This window comes from Fukomys damarensis, unplaced genomic scaffold, assembly GCF_012274545.1.
Source record: "Fukomys damarensis isolate Sample0158 unplaced genomic scaffold, DMR_v1.0_HiC HiC_scaffold_23, whole genome shotgun sequence".
In the NCBI taxonomy this organism is placed as follows: Eukaryota; Metazoa; Chordata; class Mammalia; order Rodentia; family Bathyergidae; genus Fukomys; species Fukomys damarensis.
Genome location: NW_022900935.1, coordinates 35890283 through 35910005, shown reverse-complemented (window position 1 = coordinate 35910005; position 19723 = coordinate 35890283). Strand labels below are relative to the sequence as shown.

The following is a 19723-nucleotide window of genomic DNA, read 5'->3' as shown; positions in this document are numbered from 1 at the left end:
TTTTTTATAATATTATATTTTGTCGACTGTTGAAATAGAAGTCAGTTTCCCTTCAGGTAAGCGATAAATGACCCTTTCTTTAGAGAAAGACTTAACAAAGGGCCCTCCTGATCCTCCTGATTGTCACTTAGACGGTTCACAAAATAGTTTTGGCTTTTTTCATCAGTCTAGAAAGATATTTGCTGCTATTCCCATTTTACACAGGAGCGAAACGAGGCGCCAGAAACAGCTTTGAAAAGCCGGACCAGTGCCCCCTGCGGCTCCCTGCACCGCTTCCTCCGGAAACCTCACCCAGTGACACATAGGCTCCGCCCCCGACCGCAACCTCTCACGAGATCTCCTGGGGGACTGACGGAGTCCGACGGTATCATGGCGGCCGAAGAGACGGAGGTGGATGTTGAAGGGGACGTGGTGGCGTCGGCGGCACAGCCAGGGTGAGGCATAGAGACTGGATGTCGCCAGGCGGGGAGGGTCTCGGATGCGAGGAGAAAGCTTGGGAAAAGCGGCGGGCTCGGGAAGGGAATCCGGTAGCAGCAGGCGGTCCGCAGGGCCCGGTCTACGCCACCCCGGAAGTCGCCGTGCTGTTGGCTCGCGCTTTCCGGAGCCTGCCGGCCGGCCTTACCGCAGATGCTTCCTATCCTCTCACTGCGCGCTGTGGAAATCCGCTTTCTCCCTGCTCCTTGCCCTTGCTCCTGCAGTTCGGTGCTTTCCTCCATTCCCTTCAGAATCCCCAGCACCAACTTGAACTAACTGGAGCAAGGGTACGTCCTGCAATGTACCTTAGAGACTCTCCCTCCTCTCAAGCCGCGCGACCTGGGACGGGTCGCGTCAACTTCTCTCCCCCACAGCGATAGTTGTGAAAATCTTCCGGAGAGGCAGATTTACTTAGAGGAAAGTGGCCAGGTTTCAGAGTTGGACCATTCTGAATTTTCTTCTGCAATTGCTGGTCCTACCGTTTCTAGCAGCAGTGTGACCTGCAAGACACTATTTGTTAGATACTGAGAATCATGAACTCATAGGTTTGAGGCGAACATCAAATGAAAGAATAATAGAATGCGCTTTACCATTTCATACATGTGTGCTTCATTCTCAAGGATGGTACGAGGGATCAGAATGTATTTAATCTTTATTCCTGCAGAACAGGCTAGTATGGTTTGGAGTCAGAATCTCCTTTGATTCCTTGTTTTCCAAGTAAGAAATTTGACTTTTAGTAATGGAAGAGGCCTAAACTGGGAAGAATCACGAAGTCTAAATGCAGTCAGCTTTGCTACTTACAACTATCAACTTTGCTAAAAATTCTTACTAGGCTGAACTATACGAAGTTACCAATATTAGACCTTTTTTAACCTATAAAGTGACAGTTTGATGTAGTCCAATATGTTATCAGGACCTCTTAATTGAAAAGAGCCTCAACCCTGCCCATGAGGCATTAAGTAATGGAATTGAAAAGTGTGAACCCTAAATTAAACATTATAAAAAATGTGAAGGATAAACTCATGTAGTCGTTTACCCTCAAGCTTTTAAACAAAGCAGTCCAAAACTGTGCAGTTAACTGTAACAGCCTTTAATGTAATTGTTCATGTTTTATGTTTCAGTCTTGGTCGAGTGATTTTTGCGTACTTGATTTAAGTGGGCAGGAAATTTACCCACAGTACAGAAAGCAGTGAATTAGCCTTGGAAACACAATTATTTGAGGACATTAGCTCTATACCTGTCACATAGTTTAATTTTTCTGGTTGAATTTAATTTTTCTCCTTTTCCTCTTCCTATTTTCTTGAGCTTTAGAGATAGTATGTATAATCTTAGTCTCACACAAGGAAGACCTTTAACCTGATTATTAGTTTTGAGTAGTACCTTGTTTTAGTGAATGGTGCCCCAAGTATTGGAACTCCAGTTTTGTGACATAGCACCTGTATGTACTGAACAGCTGATGAGAGTATATCGGGAGCCCTCGGCTGTTAATTTAAAGCACACTGCTAGTGATACCATCTCTCAAGACTTAATTTCTGTTAGGTTGATCCATATGAAGTTTTTGTCAGTGTTCTAACGTATTTGACCTACAAAAATGGCAGTTTCCTAAGTTCAGCCTAACACATGCCGATATCTCCAAATCTGTCACCAGCTCAAATCTTTATTCCAAACTTCTAATTCATTGACCCAACTCTGAATCTATCAGCATTTGGATGACCCACAAACACCTCAGTCTCATAAAACTTTCCCCGTGAAACCTGATTCTCCACTGTTCACAGTCGAACAAATAGCACTAACCCTACAAGTCTGTGAGCCAAATTAAATCTCTTCCTTAAAAAAAAAAAAAAAAAATCAGTCGCCCAAAGCATAAAGTTAAACTTTGTTCCTTTCCTTTACCTTCTTCTGCTCCCCATATCATATTATTAGGGGCTGTTCATTCTGTATAAATACCCTTTCAAATTTATTCACTCTTCCTGGTCACAGTGATTATACTTTACAGATAAGTTACTGCCACCTTTCTTGATCCTCTGTGTACATATAAATCCTCCAGATAACCCATTATTTTTTTCAAGTTGTATGAGTTAACAAAATTTCTGTTGTTTTTCTACTTTTGTTCTTCCATGTAAGTTTTGTTTTTTTCTTTGTTTTAAGAATGGTGATAGCAGATAGTGATTTTTTTATGGTTTAGCTATAGCTAAAAGATGTAATTGCAGAGATGAGTTTTTATATTCATATGGATACTTATCAACCAAAACTAAAGTGTTGGCTCATGGCCACAGAACATATTGTAGTTGCTGTGCATGAGTTTTGTTTTTTTTTTTTTTCTCACAGGTCAGAAATAGAGGAGGCATTGCTGCAGTGTTAAATCTGTTTGTTAAGGGAGAAAAGGGACTATTTACATAGCACCTCAACCTGCCAGCCTCTGTCCTGTATGAGTTATAGCCACAGACTCGTATAATACCACTTTTATACACATTTCCTTAATTATTACAGAAGTGATGAAAATACAGCATCAGTTTTACAACAAGAACACTATCTTGATTCATCGTGGAGAAATGCGAATGGCCTTATTGTAAGTATTTTATGAAATGTTCACTGACTTAAACTGTTACTCGTTGCCCATTGTGCCTCTCTCTTCTTTAACTGAGCGCTACTTCTCAAAAGTCAGAGGTCATATGTAGTAATATTTTTCATAGTTTAAAAATAGAAGAAACTTTCTTCTTTGACTTTGAAAAATAGCTTGTTGAAAAGCAACTTTGCAGCCATCTATATTTAGGTATAAATTCTTGCCCTGTCACTTTTGTGAAACTTGGTTTCTTCAAGTAAAAAATGGGGATTATCACAGGATTTGTTTCTTAATTTAGCAGTTATTTATTGAACATTGTGTGTTAGACCTTAGGCCAGGTTAGTTATAATCATGACAGATATAGCCTTGCTCTCAAGGACCTTATATTCCAAAGGGGAGTTGCCTGATAAACAATTATAGATTATGAAGGAGATAAGCAAATTAGTGCTCATTGGGAGTGCCTGGGTAGGGATCCTACTTGAGATCAAGTTGTCAGTGAAGGAAGCTCTGAGGTGACATTTAAATTGAAAAGAAATGAGAATAGGTGGATGAAGACTGGAGGAAAGAATTCCAGCTAATGCATCTGTAGTTGAAAGAGATCTGTACCTAGGCCATATTAACAACAGGAGTCACAGTATGTGACAAGGCTAGAAAGGGAGGAGAGAGCCATTGTCATTCAGTATTTGTAGGGTTGGATTATGCTAAAAGAATTTAATTGTGAATGAGGTGAGATCAAAAACATTTCATATAGATTTTATGCAAATGTCAGTTGTTTTATAAAATTTGCTTTGAGTGCTGTGGTGAAGATTAGATTAGAAGGAAGTAAAAGGGTTGCTACAGGAACTAGTAGGAAACATTTGCATTCATCAAAGATTTAATGGTGGTGGCTGGGCCCTGCGCGTAGTCACAGAAGAATCAGAAGTGGATAGACATGATTTATATTTTGGAGGTAGAAGTGGTTGGTGGATTGGGTATGGAGATTGAGGGAAAACGAATCTGCAGTGATTCCTTAGTTTTTAGATGGAGTAACTTGAGTGTCTGGACTGCCTTTTACACAGTTGGAAAGGTAGGGGAGAAGCAAGTGGAGATATGTGATAGATTAAGTCTGAGAAGCCAGTTAGGTATCCAGGTGCAAATCTTGAGTGAGCAGTTGGATATAACAAACAGTCTGAAGCCTAGAGAAGAGACATGAGCCAGAAATTTTTCACTTTGAGAGTTGAAAATGAGTGTGATCCGCAGGAAATTATGACAGAGAAAAACCTGCTAGGGAATTTTGGAAATAGTTTGTCTAGCAAATGCATGATGTCTAATAATTCTTTATATATAATATCTGTTATTACCTGCCAAAAGTGGGAGCATGAACCTTGGAATCTAATAGAATTGGATGTAAACTCTCTTCTCTTTCCACTGGAAAGTAGTGCTGTAGATGTTTGTGAAGTATTAGCATCTATCTCATGGTTTTATCATGAGAATCAAAGTTATGTCTGTGTGCTCAGTAAATAGTAGCTGTGCTTGTTTGTAATCATTATATATTTTTTTATTTAACAAAAAGTAATTATATATGTTTTCTTTTTTTTTTTAATAGCCTTGGACTCTAGATAGCACCATCAGTGAAGAGAACAGAGCTGTCATTGAGAAAATGTTATTGGAAGAAGAGTATCCTTTAATGTTTAGAAAGAAGAAAAATTTCAGAATTAATAGTTTTAAGTGAAATTAATAAGACACAGGTTTAAATATGTTATTTCTCTTAGGTGAAAAATCTTAAGGGTAAATAAGGAGCAAATGGACAACAGATGCTGGGAAGTAGGAAGAACACGTTCAAATGAAAAGGGAAACAAGGGAGGAGAGAGGGAAGGAAGGGAAAGGAGATTTTTAAAAGTATGGAAGAAAAAAATGGAAACAGTTTCTATAAATATGGAAAGAAGGGAGGGGAAAGGAATGGGGGAAAAAAGAAAAAACAAGATGTACATGTACAAATTCCCTATGATGCATATGATCTATAGAAAAGGCTAATGTAATCATTAAATGGATATTATTTGGCTACAGCTGGCTGCAGTGTAATATGTTACTTATCCATACAAAAAGCAGCATTTTATTACTTAGGTTGTTTTACTGCTGAGTCTAGATCTGACTCATGTTTCTGAGTTCCTGTCACTATACTATGTGACTATGAGTGGAAATTACAGAGTACTTAAGTCCATTGGAGGCTTAAATCCAACCTTGAATTTTCAAAGTCATATAAGCTGAAACTCAGAGATGTTTATTTGTCTAGGGACATAGAATTAGAATATGTAAAAGTTCTTCTGACTTTTTACCCTGTAATTTATGGGTACGTTATGTAGAAGGAGCCTTAAGTTTAAAGCACAAAGCAAATTCTATAGGAGGAGTATTTTTTTCCCCACAAGTTTTGGGTCCTTATTAACACGGTCCATCCTCTGTCTTCTTCCTCATTTCTTTCATCTGTTTTCTTACATGTAAAAAGGAGAGGATTGAACAAAACAATTTCTGATTTTATAAATTATACAGGTTAATAATTTTAATACTGGTTTAACTCTTCCTACATTTCTTGGATTTCTAACCTACTTAAAAGAAGGAATCTATTTCCGTTTATTGCTGTGGTGATCTTAGTTTGTCTCTACCTTTAGTTACCATACCCGTTTAGGCTTTCCTATTCTGTAACTCTCCCTAAACTTTGGGCTTATAACCTAGATTACTACTGAGAAGTACATGTAATTTAAAATTTCCTAATGGTCTCATTTAAAAGCAGAACAGATGAATTCATCTTATTAATACATCTTATTTATATGTTCTTAATATAAAGTACTTTACCCAGGCATGATGGTGCACACCTGTAATCCCAGCACTTGGGAGCCTGAAGCAGAAGAATCACCACAAGTTTAAGGCCAACCTGGGCCACATAGTGAGTTCAAGGCCAACCTGAATTACAGAACAAGACAATATCTCAAAACAAAACAAAACAACAAAATTCCAAAATATACTTTGAATTCATATGGAAGTATTATTAATGGTATGTTAATTTTCATTATTTGTGTTAAATCTTGTGTTTGTTTGATTTGTTTGTAGTAAGTCTTTGAAATCCAGCGTACATTTTATTTTTATATTACTCCTCATCATTCTGTGTTTTCAAGTGCTAAGAAGTCAGTGTGATTAGTGGTTACTGTATGGACAACACAGTTCTAAATTAGATTAATGAACACTTACAATGGTCACTTGTTTCTTGCCAGATATGGAAACAAATAAAAAGAGAGGTTATTTAAAAGACAAGCATGGTGTGTATAATGTATTTATATTTTTGTCCTCACATAGTACCTGGCCTAAAAGCTGATGTACATACACAATACACACATACATGGTATAAGTCACTAAATACTTTTTAAATGAAGACTCTGGTATTGCAGTGGCCTGGTTTCAAGGACTTGAGAGGGGGCTCTTTGGTAGATTTGATTTAAGTATTTTTTTATTTTTAATAGGGTAGAGGATATTAAAGAACTCTTCTGTTACCTTTAGAAATATGGAAACAAATATGCCAAATTAGCTTAGACAATTGATCAAATTCATCTTTTATATTCCTTGAATATTTTAAGAAAAGGGATATATCACACATTCCTTCTGGCTTGAACCATCAGTGGTATGTGTATGACTGTCTCATTGATGGTACAACTAGATCCAATCACTTTTATTGGTCTTTTTACTAATAAAATTAATAAAAAGTCTATAAATGGACCCAATCTAGTTAGTTGCTTGAATTTGAATAATTACTGCCCAAATATAAATATTAACACTGTTCATAGCAATTAAAAATTATTACAATAATCAAGTTTATTTCATTAAAAGAAATTTATTTACATTCATGAATGGTTTATTGGTCATCTAAGTTTTAACATGGAAATTTTATGAACACCAATTGCTTATTAATATGTGTTTACAACTGCTTTACCAAACATTACCTGTATTATAATTTTTATACCATTTTAATGTTTTCCTTGAACTGAAATGCAGTTACATATGGCCTGCTAAATCAACACTTTTCTTTACATTATTGTAATCAGAGATTCCCTGAGAAGCAGTACAAGATGCCAGATGGGCTAGTCATGAAAGTATCATTGGTGGTTCAAGCCAGCAGGAACAATTGAATTCAAATGATAGCCACCCAGTATCAAGATAAGAATTCTGAACCCACTGTCAACATGTTCAACACTGAGGATATTTTTTCTTAGTCACTTCTAATAGAAAGATAAGAAAAACTACCTTTTATGTAACACATTTTTTGCAGGTATATGGCTTTACTTGTACTAATCCAAATAACAAAACCTGTAAAGTATAAGTATTTTTATCATAATTTTTGAAGTTTCCTTAATAATTACACAGGTATTATTTATCTAAAAAATCTCTTCGAGGAAAATTCTGCCTTGCTCAAAAAGAAGATAATAAAAAATACATGAACAGGTACAATCAGCTTAAACTATTAAAGTCTAAATTGCACTTTCATAATTTCTTCACAAGCTTCCTTTTTTCACGTAGTATACTGTGCACAATACAAAAAAAAATCATGTTTGTATTTATGTTTTTAAAACCTTTTTGATTGGTTAAGAATTATCCTAGAATTTTTTAACATTATAGTTGGCCTGAAGAGAAAAGTCCTTTTGATTAAAAAATAAACAAAATATAAAATAAGGGTTTTGTATAGATGTTGGAATGTGATGAATATAATTTTACATTGTCAGTTTTTCTCTTATGGCCCTGTTGAAGCAATTCACAACATTATGGAAAAAATGGTTTCCTATAGATTTGGGGGAAATTTTTATCTAATATAGTATGAGTTGACTTGATTTTTGCTGTCAGCTAATTTTAAATTATTTTGAACAAAATTGTAATTTGAATTTGGCTTTCAAGAATTATTTAGACAAATTAACTATGTATAGTCTTCATTTAATGACCTACCTATTTAACAATTGTTTGGACTTGCGACTGAAGCTTGTTATTTGGACTTAAAACCTACCCATTGGTCTTACAACCAGTCTTTTCTTTTTGTAGAGTTCTGTACATCTTGTTTGGGGGCCTCAGTATCTTTTTATACAGTGCACCTTGTTTATACAGCACTGCAGTTTTTGCTGATTATGTAGTACTATAGTTTTATGTTCCTTTTATACATTATAGTACTGCATGTAACAGTTATACAAATAAAAGCAAAGTCATCTACTTGGGAGTTTCCTTTGACTGTTTCTTTGATTATTGCAGTGTACGTACTATATACAATTCTTCATTAACTGACCAATTTATTTAACATCCTCGTTCTGTGTCTGGAACTTGGTCGTTAAATGAAGAGTGTCTGCCTTTCCTGATGATTGGTAAAACATTGCCATTATTTAGTGTTTTCAAACTTGCATGCTGAAGAGTAAACTTACGTATTTGCAGTTTGAGCAGTGCACAGCCTTTGGTTTTGTATTTAAACAGTGATGAAGTAGATTAATGGAAAGATACTTGGCTTAATTAAATTAGTGAGCTTCATCAGTGTGGTATATTTCTCAAGACACTGAATTTTAAAAACAGTAAGTTAGTGCCATAGCTTTGTTACTTTTCTTGCTGAATATGTACATGGATTTACACATGAGAGCCAAAGAGATATATCTGGAATTATTTGAAACTCTTACATGCCTTTGAGGATTTGGGAATGTGTTAACAACTGCTGCTTTGTCTTCAGTAGAAGTGGAGCTACGTATTTGTTTATCATACTGGCTTCCTTGGCTGTCTTTTAGTGTTACTCTCACTCAGACCCAATGATTTTGTGTTTTGGGGCTCTGTCATCCTGAATAGGGATACCTAACGGTAAACTTCTCCTCCCAGATAGAGGCTGCAGCAATTTTTTTTTTTTTTAATTCTTAGACTCAAAAGTATTGAATTTAGCCCATGGTTATCTGTAACCTTTAGCTGCATAAATATAGAATGTTCCGTTTCAGAAAAATTTTTTGCAATTCCTCTTTTTCCCCCTTAGGGTACAATCTCCTACAAAACCAGCCAGTTACTCAGTAAAGTGGACGATAGAAGAAAAAGAGCTGTTTGAACAAGGGCTGGTAAATAGAGCGATTTTTAATTTATAGTAAAATGATTCTAGAAGCAAATACTGATAAAGTTATAAGGTTAACTTGTAGCAACCAGAGTTTTAAGTTATAATTAAAATAACTAGTTTTTTTATAGAGTAATATTTATAGTGTAATGCAAAATAATTTCTTAGATCTAAGGTACTAAAATAGATTTGGATCAATATTTTGGGTATTGATTAAATCCAAGAAATCACCAATTGCCTAGATGAAAAGGCAAAATATTTATCTGATGTTTTTCTCAAAGCCCAAAAAAAAAAAAAAAAACCTTGTATGTTTGAAAATAGGTGATCAGCTGAGTTGTTGTTGTTTTAATTATTTGCTATTGTGTACACAGCCCAGACTTTTCAGTGCATATATTTGAAGACCAGAAACATTACTGTTACATGAGTATTCCACTGAGATCTCTTACATGCTTAAATGTACTTAAGTTATATGATGGAAAAATATGTGTACTGGTTCTAATTCTGAAAATACTCAATATGAAGAAATCTTTAATACAATTTTCAGGAATTTTTTAAGCTTTCAAGGGTTCATTATACATTTTCTTTTAAAGTATTCAGTAAGTATTGTAATAATTAAATTGGAAACCAGCTGTATTTGTATATTTACAATATTTGTATAATACTTAAGCTGTGTAAATACAAATCAGAATATCTTTAAACATTTCTACGGATAATGAAATGTTTATATTTTCTTGTTACATCATGTTACCTGCATATACTGATGTTTTTATGTAAATATATAAACTTGAGGTTTTTATCTTTAAGGATGTTTTTCTGTACTGGTGATTTTTTTTTATATTGGTATTTCCATCTATTGCATGATAACCTAACTTTAGTTGACTATTTATTTACCTCTGCTGACAACTTTTGATGTTTTACCCTTGTCAGAGACCAGATACTATATATATATATGTATGTATATACAAACATATGCAAGTGGCTTGTGAACTTTAAGGTTCATGTTTTGGTTATTATTACTGGCATTGGCAATAATTATGGGTCCTGCATTTGCATGTTCAGAATCAAAAGCTATCTAAAGTTATAAGGTGTTGTTAACTTTTCTCACTTCTGAGGTAATTGGTGTCATATCCTTCCAGAGTTACTTTGTGTCTATATAAGCAAATGTGTAGTTGTTAGAGATGTATGGAAATCTATTTTAAGACATTTTTAAAATTAGAATGTTTTTCTGCACAAAAAACATGGAATTACTGGTTGTTTCTCCAACTTTTCAACCCATTGATGCAGTTTGCTTACAGACTGAATTCTTTTGGGCTTGGGAGAAAGGAACTATGTGGTTCTGAATGGTGAAGGACGATTCTCTCTTTTCTTCACATAGGTCTGTCCTTTTTCATTTTGAAATTGTCACATGTTTTCTTTGCCCGTCTTTTGGTGTTTCATCCCACTTTTTTAGTATACAAGCCCCTACTCTCCCAAATAATTACTTTATCCAGTACTCTCTTTTCTCCAAAAGTGTTCTAAACTACCATTATTATAAGTAGAACTTATTCTTCACTAAGGTAATCTCACCTGCTTGTTAATCTTAAATAATTTATACTATTAGTTTCCCCAGAAATACTTTGAATTTTAAGAAATTGCCCATATGAGCCAGGCATGATGGTGCCTGTAATCCCAGCACCCTGAGAGGCTAAGATAGGAAGATGGAAAGTTCAAACAGATTGGGCAACTGAGTGACTCAGACCTTGTTTGAAAGACACACTCCCTCCCAAAAAAAAAAAAAAGGGAAACGAAAGGAGGTAGTCATTTGACTAATATCTGCATAGAAGAAAACTCTGGAGACACTGGATATTGTGAAATATAGAATCTGGGCGCAAAAACAACTTATAATTTGTGCAAAATAGATTCACTTGATCCTATAAATGGAAAATGTAACTTGCATCCCTCTTGGGCACATATTTCTTTAAAATATATATTTTAGATATAGAACATCATAATGTGCAATAGGAATTCATATAATTAGGTAACAGAACTGATGGATCTTAGATATAAAAATAATTTTTAAAGGAATTTTTCTTTCAGTGTGTTTTTAATGTGACATTTGCTTTTAAAACAGTAATTAAAGCTAATCAAAAGGTTTTGTTTTTTTTTTTTAACTTTAATCACAGACTAAATTTGGTCGAAGGTGGACCAAAATTGCAAAGCTCATTGGAAGTCGCACTGTTTTACAAGTGAGGAGTTATGCCAGACAGTACTTTAAAAATAAGGTAAACAGGATACAAATACCTAGTAAATAATGACATTGTTTAGAATTTTGAAAAATGAGTAAGCAGAAGTACTTATTTAATGGAGGCATTAAATAAAATCTTACTGTTATATAGGAGAAAATATTTCATATTGTAAAACTATATAGATGTTTATTTTTAATATAGCATATCTTCTGTTTTCAGTGTTGCTATTAAATAGATGCCAGGCCGGGGATTTAGCTCAGTGGTTCCCCTCCCTGCCTCGCGAGCGAAAGGACCTAAGTTTGATCCCCAGTACAAGAAAGAAAAAAAAAAAAAAGACATCATCAACATAATTGCTACAATGTCTGTGATGCTTTTTACCAAGACCTGTCATGTAAAAGTGCATGATCCCAATAATGAATGTAACTGTACTGTATACCTAAAATGTACCAATAAACTCAATGAGGAAAAAAAATAGATGCCATATTATCCCATTTAACTTCTTACAATTAAATGGAGAAATATTAATTATTCAGAAATGTTCTATGAAGAAAATAGTATCCCTAAGAGAAAAGGTATCCCTTAGAGGTCTTACTGTTTTCCTCTGGAAAATATCTTTTCTTTTTTAAATACTTACATTCATTGGTGTTTACATAAATGGTAATGTGATCCTGAAATCTGTTTAATGGCAATGGAGGTTTTATAATTGTTATGAATTGTCTGAAAAGTTTACTAAACTATAGTATACAGAAAATGTAGTTATGGTCTAATTCCTTCTCTTTTCAAGTAATTTGTGCTGTATTCAGTTGTAAAGTTTTGATATTTAGAATTTTTAAACCTATAGCTCTAGGAACAAATCATATAAAAATTGGAAATGTTCTAGCTGAAATTTGATATTTTTCATGTAAATAATCTGCTCTACCTTGTGTTCAAGATTTAGTTAACTTGGAATAAGTGGTACATATGGAATGGGTTCATATCACATCAGTCATCTCCTCCCTCATCATCAAGCTAACAAAAGCAATTTCATAGTAGCTTACTGGGGTTCAGGTATTAAACTCAGTTATTTGTAGCACCATGCCTCTCAAACTGGACCATGGAGTGACCAGTGGGAGTGTCAGTTGTACTCAAAAGACTTGGAAAAGGATATTTTGGTATTATTATAGACATTAGTGTTTTATGAAATCTAGTGCAAAAATCTGATTCTAATTTTTAAGATTAAAAACAGACTAGGGGATTGGCGGTGTTCTCAGTGGTGGAGTGATTACTTATATGTGTGGCTCCCCCTTCCACCAAAAACAAAACAACAAAAACCAGGAGATTGCAAATATATAGGAAGGTTGTTAAAGGCTGTTTCAAACCATATAGCCAGACTTCCTTTTCCCTCCTGCTACCGGTTCTCTGCATAGTGAGTGAGTTAGCTTCATATACACTATCCTGGGATTCTGTGTGGTAAAGGATCTATGATTGCTTACTGAGAGCGATCTTGGGATGGTAATCATTTAGAAGATCTTTGAAAAACTTTGTTATAAAGATTTTTATTTCAAGTGATATTTACTAATTGACTTTTATTGTCTTATTATATTACCAGATATTTATGGGGTAGCAGATACTGAAGACAGTTTCATGGCTTCAAATATAAAGTGTGTAATATTGAAGCTGCATTAAATGAACCTGCCAAAAAGATTTTGTTTTTAGAATATGTGAGGTTGATTCATCCAAGTAAGGATTATTTTACCATTACAAGAAATGAAGTTATCAGATGTGAAAAATATGCCTCTGTAAATAAACTAGTACCTTGTAGAACACTTTAGTATGAAAGTTATTGGTTCATTTTCTATAATTGATCTGAGCCAGACCATATTTTAGAAGAATAATGTTTTTAAAAAGTTGTAGCTCTCTAGATCATGACTATTTGATCATGACTGAGTTACATGTTTGTGGGATTTTAAAATGGTGATCTTTTATATTTTAAAGCAGTTCTAAACCCATATCTAAAAAGCATAATGCAGATTTAATGTGCTGTTGACATGAACTCAGCTTAATATTTTATGTCTAATGTCATGGGGGTTTTGTTCTGACTTTTGAAAAGGTAAAATTGGGTCCTGAGAAAGAAACACAAAATGAGAAGAGCAGCAGTGATTGTCAAGTTGAAAATGAAGATAAAGGGACAGCAGCCCAGATGCCATCATGTTTAAAGGGTTGTATTGATCCTAATTTGAATGCTGTAAGGATTGAAAAGTTATCTGATGATGAAGAGGTAGACATCACAGATGAGTCAGATGAGTTGATTGCTCCAACACCACAAAAGAACCCTAACAATTGTCTCTCATCTGACAGTCCTAATAGTAAAATCCATGAAACCAGTCGAGGAGAATGCATACCCCAGGAAAGTCCCTTTTCCCAGTCTTCCAGGGAGTATCTTCATAATATAAAGCAAGACGAAATGGAAACACATTCAAGCTCAGAAAACACAGTGTGGACTGGAAAACAGAGCAGCAATGGCAAAAACTCAGCTGAGTTAAATGATCAGAAACATAATAAATTGCATGATGGAAACATAGTAATAGATGATGCCAGGCTGTGGCCTTCTTCCGAGCCTTGTGAAATTCAGAAAGATACAAGTGCTAATGAAGTGCTTTTTCATTCTTCTTGCCAAGTGGTGGAGGAGAGCCATGAGGAAGAAGAGCTTAAGCCACCAGAACAAGAAGTAGAAATAGATAGAAATATCATTCAAGAAGAAGAAAAACAAGCAATTCCTGAGTTTTTTGAGGGGCGCCAAACTAAGACACCAGAGCGCTATTTTAAAATTAGAAATTACATTTTGGATCAATGGTAAGAATTATATTTTAAATTCTGCTTTAAAACCCTGATGCCCAAAAGTATTTTAAATAGGCCTATTCAGGCTTTTGGATTTTGCTGTAGCAACCCCCAGGAACTTCACGTATCACCAAGAGACACCTTTGTATAGATCCTGTAGGTGGCAGTGGTCTTCTAAGTCATTTACCGTAGTTCGCAAGATGAGTGGGTGCTGTTTTCTTGTCTTTGTGTAGTTTGTTTCCTTTTCTTTCTAAGATACAGTGAAATAGGAACTTTTCTCTGAAAGGATCTCTTTTAGACTGCAGATTTTCCCTTCCCTGAACTTCAGAGGACTTAGGTTTTAGATTTGGTCTCTGTTTAGGGAGGCATTCCCTAAACACCCTATCTAGTATATAGTCTGTGTGTGTTTATCATATTCTATCCCCTTATCCTTTTTACTTTTTCTTTTTAGCACTGTTGCTCACTGACAATGTGGTATATATTATTCACTGATTTATTAATGGTCTTCCCCATTGGAGCATAAAGTCTCTGAGGTCAGGAACTTTAAATTGTTTATCTCTATGTCCCTAAAACCTAGAACAGTGCCTGATGTGTAGAAAACAAAACTAGTCATAGAATAAAATAGCGATTAAGAAATAATCTGTGTGACATAGCTGAATACCTAATTTGTAGTATCTGTACTTAGATCCTGTTTCTGTCACTTTCTTGAGTGCTGTAATCACACTGCATTCTTGTTTCCTCATTTCTAAAATGAGATTATTAAGTTTTCTCTTACTATTGTGCTGTCTAGCATGTTACATTAAATATATTCAGTAAATGTTTTATTAAATGAATTTATTTCTTTCATAGTTTGGGGGAGTTTCTTGATTCCTTTGGAATCCCTTATAGTTAGTGTCTATTTTTGTTTAACACTGAAAGCAATCACTTAATATTTATTGGCATCATGATTAAAAATAAATACAAAGCTTTTTTTTAAATTAAAGATTGCAAACATACATGACAAGAAATGAAGATACTAAATAAAAACTTCAAATGTACATATATATGACAGCAAAAAAAGGATATGAAATAATTTATGCAACACAGACTGATAATCCAAATACATTATTAGTTTGATATGACCTTCAAACATTATGTTCTTTCTCATTTTCTTTTTGTATAATATTTTTGAAGTATTGTATTTACAAATAAAACAAAGTTGTATATTATAGTTGAGAAACTGTCCTCAGAATTTTATGATTTATAAACTACCTTGGTTTTATTAATTTGATAAATATATGCTTGTTGATTGTATCACTTACATTTTCTAACAAAGCTTTTAAACATTTGTAAAATAGCTAATAAAGGACATTGCTGGCAAAGCTAGAGTAAGTAAATCTAAGAATTACAGTAGAAATTAATAAATCTAGTAGCTGAAGTTATAGCTTAGTTGTAGAATACTTGCCTAGCATACATCAAGACTTAGGCTTGATCTCCAGAACTTGGTGTGTGCTTGTAAATACGTTGCTTCTGTTGTCGACAGTGCCCTTTTTAGTCAAAGATCCGGATTTCTGGACTTGAATTTGAATCTATACATAAATAAGCTCCCCCCCGCCCTTTTCCCTGTACTGGGAGTTGAACCCAGGGCCTCTGCACTGAGCTATATCCTCATCCCTTTTTTGAATTTTGTCTTTTGAGGCAGGGTCTTGTGAAGTCAGTAAGTTGCCTAGACTCAGTTGAAATTTGAATGCTGGAACTAATTTCAGGGTCCAGGGAACACTGGAATCTAATGAGTTTAATATTGGGAAAAGAGTAATACTTGTAAAAATTATACTGTGAGGGACCAGGGATTTAGCTCAGTGGTTCTGCCACCTGCCTTGCAAGTGCAAGGTCCCGAGTCCAATTCCTGGTACCAAAAAAAAAAAAAAGTACACCGTGCAGGTACTTATAAGTTATGTGTGTTTTAAAGATTTTTTTATTTCTGAAACAAAATACTTGAATATCATGTTGTATTTACCACATATTTACCCATTGCAAGTGAATAAAATGTTAAGATATTTCAGAAATTAGAAGAAGTCTTTTTTCATGGTTTTATTCATCCAAAATAATTGTACTTCTGTCTCTTTATTAGGAAGATATGCAAACCAAAATACTTAAATAAGACCTCAGTACGCCCTGGCCTGAAGAACTGTGGGGATGTTAATTGCATCGGACGGATTCATACATACCTGGAGTTGATAGGAGCAATCAATTTTGGATGTGGTAAAAACAAAAGCCTATCATTTTTTTACTCACCATTTATTATTTTTACAGTTAACTTCTGTGATGATTAGAATTCAAGTAGATTTACGAGATACTGTAACGTTACAGATGTGTTAAGATTTTTGCTGTAAAACAGATTTCTGCTGATGAAACTGTTTTCCTTTGACTTGCAATGAGAATTGAAGTAATATACTTTCAGTGGGAAAATGTTTGATTAAAGCAATAGAAATAAATTAAGAATATATTTCTTTCTCTGATAATAGAATAATTTTATTGAAAGTCCAGTAGTATCCCACGTAATTTACAAACACATTGAGTTTAGGGCCATCCTGAACTACATAGTGATGAGACCTTGTCTCAAAAAAACAAAACAGTTGAGGCCAACATGCGCTTAAAAATTTTCAGATATTGGGGATGTTTCTATACAAATATTCCAAAATCCAAGTAAATCCTAAATCTAAAGTATTTCTGGTCCAAGAATTTCAGAAAAGGGTTATTTAACCTGTTCTGTATTTGTGCTAGAAATCCTGTCTAGCAATGATTAAATAAAGGATGTAATTTATGGGTTTCTATATGTATGTGTTACAGAAACACCAAAATATTTTAATGTACGTTTCTTTCACTTAGTTTTTTCCAAATTTAAAATGGATGAGGATATACATTTCAAAGTATATTCTGCCTATTGAATTAACACCAACTTTTTGAAGAAAGCTCTTGCATAGTAATAGGTAGAACCTTATAACCCATTGTTTCAGAGCAGTATGCTTTTTTTGGTATATATAAGTGAGATGATTAACCAGAAAACTTTCCTGACACATGATCTCATTTTATATAGAGAGAATTTATAGTCCGTCTTGGGTCTGTCCTTCACATAAGTGGCTTGGTTTGCCCAAAGCCTTGTATTCCATATGTTGAGAGTAGCGTTTCAGGATAATGACAGCATTTAGCTCCCTCATCTGCCACTAATAGAAAGTGAAGTCATGTTTTCTGAATTAAGCTACCAGAGTTAGCAGAGTAGATTCAGTACTTGTTTAGTAAGAAATTAACAAATTTCTTGCTTCCTAAATAATCCCATTTTATTGTCTTTATAATAATAGCATTACTTGAGAACTACTGAGTAGCGTGTCATATATAGGATTGTGGAGTAAGCATCCTAAGAGCTCATCTATAGTTTATATAGATGTGTCTTTCTATTTAACCAGTGACTTTCATACAATAATAGATTGTTTTATCTTCCTTGAATTCCAATAGAACAGGCTGTGTATAATAGGCCACAACCAGTTGATAAAGTTCGAGTCAGAGACAGAAGAGATGCTGTAGAAGCATACCAGCTTGCCCAGCACCTGCAGTCTATGGTAAGCAGCTGTCTTTCTCCACATTGCTCTTCCCCATATAGGAAGGAATGCTTGCTTCCCTTTAAGTGCCCCTTACTGAATGAATGTCTTTTCTCTTGTACTTCACCATTTGCTTTTCTGTCTTCTCTTCAATTTCATGTGGGTTTATGAGGCAAAACAAGCTATAAAACCTTCAAAATTCACTACCAAATTTTATGTAGAGCTATATATTTTGCTAAAATGGTCTTGTGCTGCGTGGTTTTGAATTATAAATCTTTTTTAAACAGTAAAATTTGGTTTTCTTTCATTTTTGTGTCATTAAAAATTCTTACCTTAATTCTTAACGTTTTGGAGTAGTCTTTGTTTTTAATTTTTAGAATCAGTGAGTCTTTTATAAAACAATCATAGTATGATCTTATTAGTTTTGTATATACCTAAAATTGATATTAACTGAAATAAATGGGAAAAAAAATGATAGAATGGCTGTTTTTGTCAGGATTTAGTTTGTGAACCATTTGTGCCTAGATTTATTGTGTAGCTGGATATGGTACCAGGCCACACACTGCCCTTTAGCAGTCTGGTCCATTTTAAAGGCCTCAATATTGAAATTTTTAGAACTGGATATTAATACTATATTCAACAAATTTTTTTAATTTTTCTGTGTTTGTGTTAAATTGGTAAACTTTTCTAAAGCTAAGATGTAATTTTGCTTCTAGTTTACAATATCTTTTACCACGTGTGCTTAAGAGAAAAACCATTTTTTTGGTGGTTAAAGTACTTCTTAAAAATATTTTTGTCTTGAGTGTCATAGCTCCTATGTGGTGACTAGAAATGAAAATTGAAGAAATGCAAGTAAAATGGCAGATAAACAGCAGCACTTGTGCCTCCATGGCCCACACCTGCTCACCTATGTCAGCGTTCTCACCTTGAACTGGCCGGGAAGTGGTGCATTGCTGTGCAGAGTGTTGACTGAATTAGCGAGGCTTAGTGAGCGGTTGACAGTCAGATCACAATACTTACAGAGATTCATACTTTTTAGGTAATTGTGGCTTTTGTTTTGGATATGAATAGACCGTGATTTCTTCTCCTGTTGCTTTTATTCTCGCCACAGCGCACTAGGAGGCGGAGAGTCCGGGACCCATGGGGAAACTGGTGTGATGCAAAGGATTTAGAAGGACAGACGTTTGAGGTAACTTGCCTTTCACACAGCTCCTCCATGAAAGCTGTTTCTGTCAATGTACATTTGTTTATCTGAATGTTATCTGTGTTACACCTGCTTCCTGCATTCTCAATTATATTTAATAATTTTAATTGTTGGTCTAAAAGTTGCCAATAAGCAGCATAGTGGAAGGCTAAGAGTTTCATTCATTTTCAGAACTTGGATTCTTTAGCTTTGCATTCCCATCTCTAGTTAAGGATATATGCCAGAGTACAAGAGCTACGCCCAGTTTATTTCATTAAACACTTACTGGATGGTGTTCTGATACGACAATTACAATGTTCTAAACATTAGGCATACTGAATTACAGATATTGAAGTGTTGCTTCTATTAATAAAAACTAGGGTTCTAAAAAGAACATAGGCAGTACATAGTGTACATTTGTATAAATGCATGCACATACATGTTCTAAATAGATAATTTGTTATACCCATCCAGTTCCCTGAAAAGGAGTGAATGAATAGATATGTACTACTGAGAACAACTACTTAACTTCAATGAATCACTCTTTTTTTTTTTTTTTTAATTTATGAAGTATGGCTAATCTTCCCTGAAAGGATTTTTGTTAGGAAATAAGTGAAGTGTATAAAAGTCTTAATATTAGATACTCAGCAAACCTGCATACACATGCTACTCAGTAAATGTTAGAATATTAGTTTCCTGCCCTCCCCCTGGTCCTGGTCCCCAGTATCATACCTAACCACTCTTCTAGGCTTTTTTTTTTTTTTTTTATTTTTTTTGGTTGAAATCTCTTTTTCTATTTTA

At 34.5% G+C, this 19723-nt stretch overlaps 1 protein-coding gene across 4 annotated transcripts in view; it reads left to right on the top strand.

Moving 5' to 3' along the window:
* Window positions 1-314: 314 nt before the first annotated feature.
* Window positions 315-19723, top strand: part of Mysm1 (Myb like, SWIRM and MPN domains 1) — a 35325-nt gene continuing 15916 nt past the window's right edge. For 2 of the 4 annotated variants that reach the window (XM_010610471.3, XM_010610470.3), the window contains exons 1-10: window positions 315-434; window positions 2965-3043; window positions 4623-4693; window positions 7427-7504; window positions 9051-9129; window positions 11285-11383; window positions 13437-14179; window positions 16275-16405; window positions 17657-17760; window positions 18851-18928. In XM_010610471.3, the coding sequence (XP_010608773.1) occupies window positions 370-434; window positions 2965-3043; window positions 4623-4693; window positions 7427-7504; window positions 9051-9129; window positions 11285-11383; window positions 13437-14179; window positions 16275-16405; window positions 17657-17760; window positions 18851-18928 (1527 nt within the window). In that variant the 5' untranslated portion in view covers window positions 315-369. Of the gene's footprint in view, window positions 435-2964; window positions 3044-4622; window positions 4694-5970; window positions 6066-7426; window positions 7505-9050; window positions 9130-11284; window positions 11384-13436; window positions 14180-16274; window positions 16406-17656; window positions 17761-18850; window positions 18929-19723 lie in introns of those variants that run through there. The other 2 variants (XM_010610473.3, XM_010610474.3) reach the window with 2 other exon arrangements.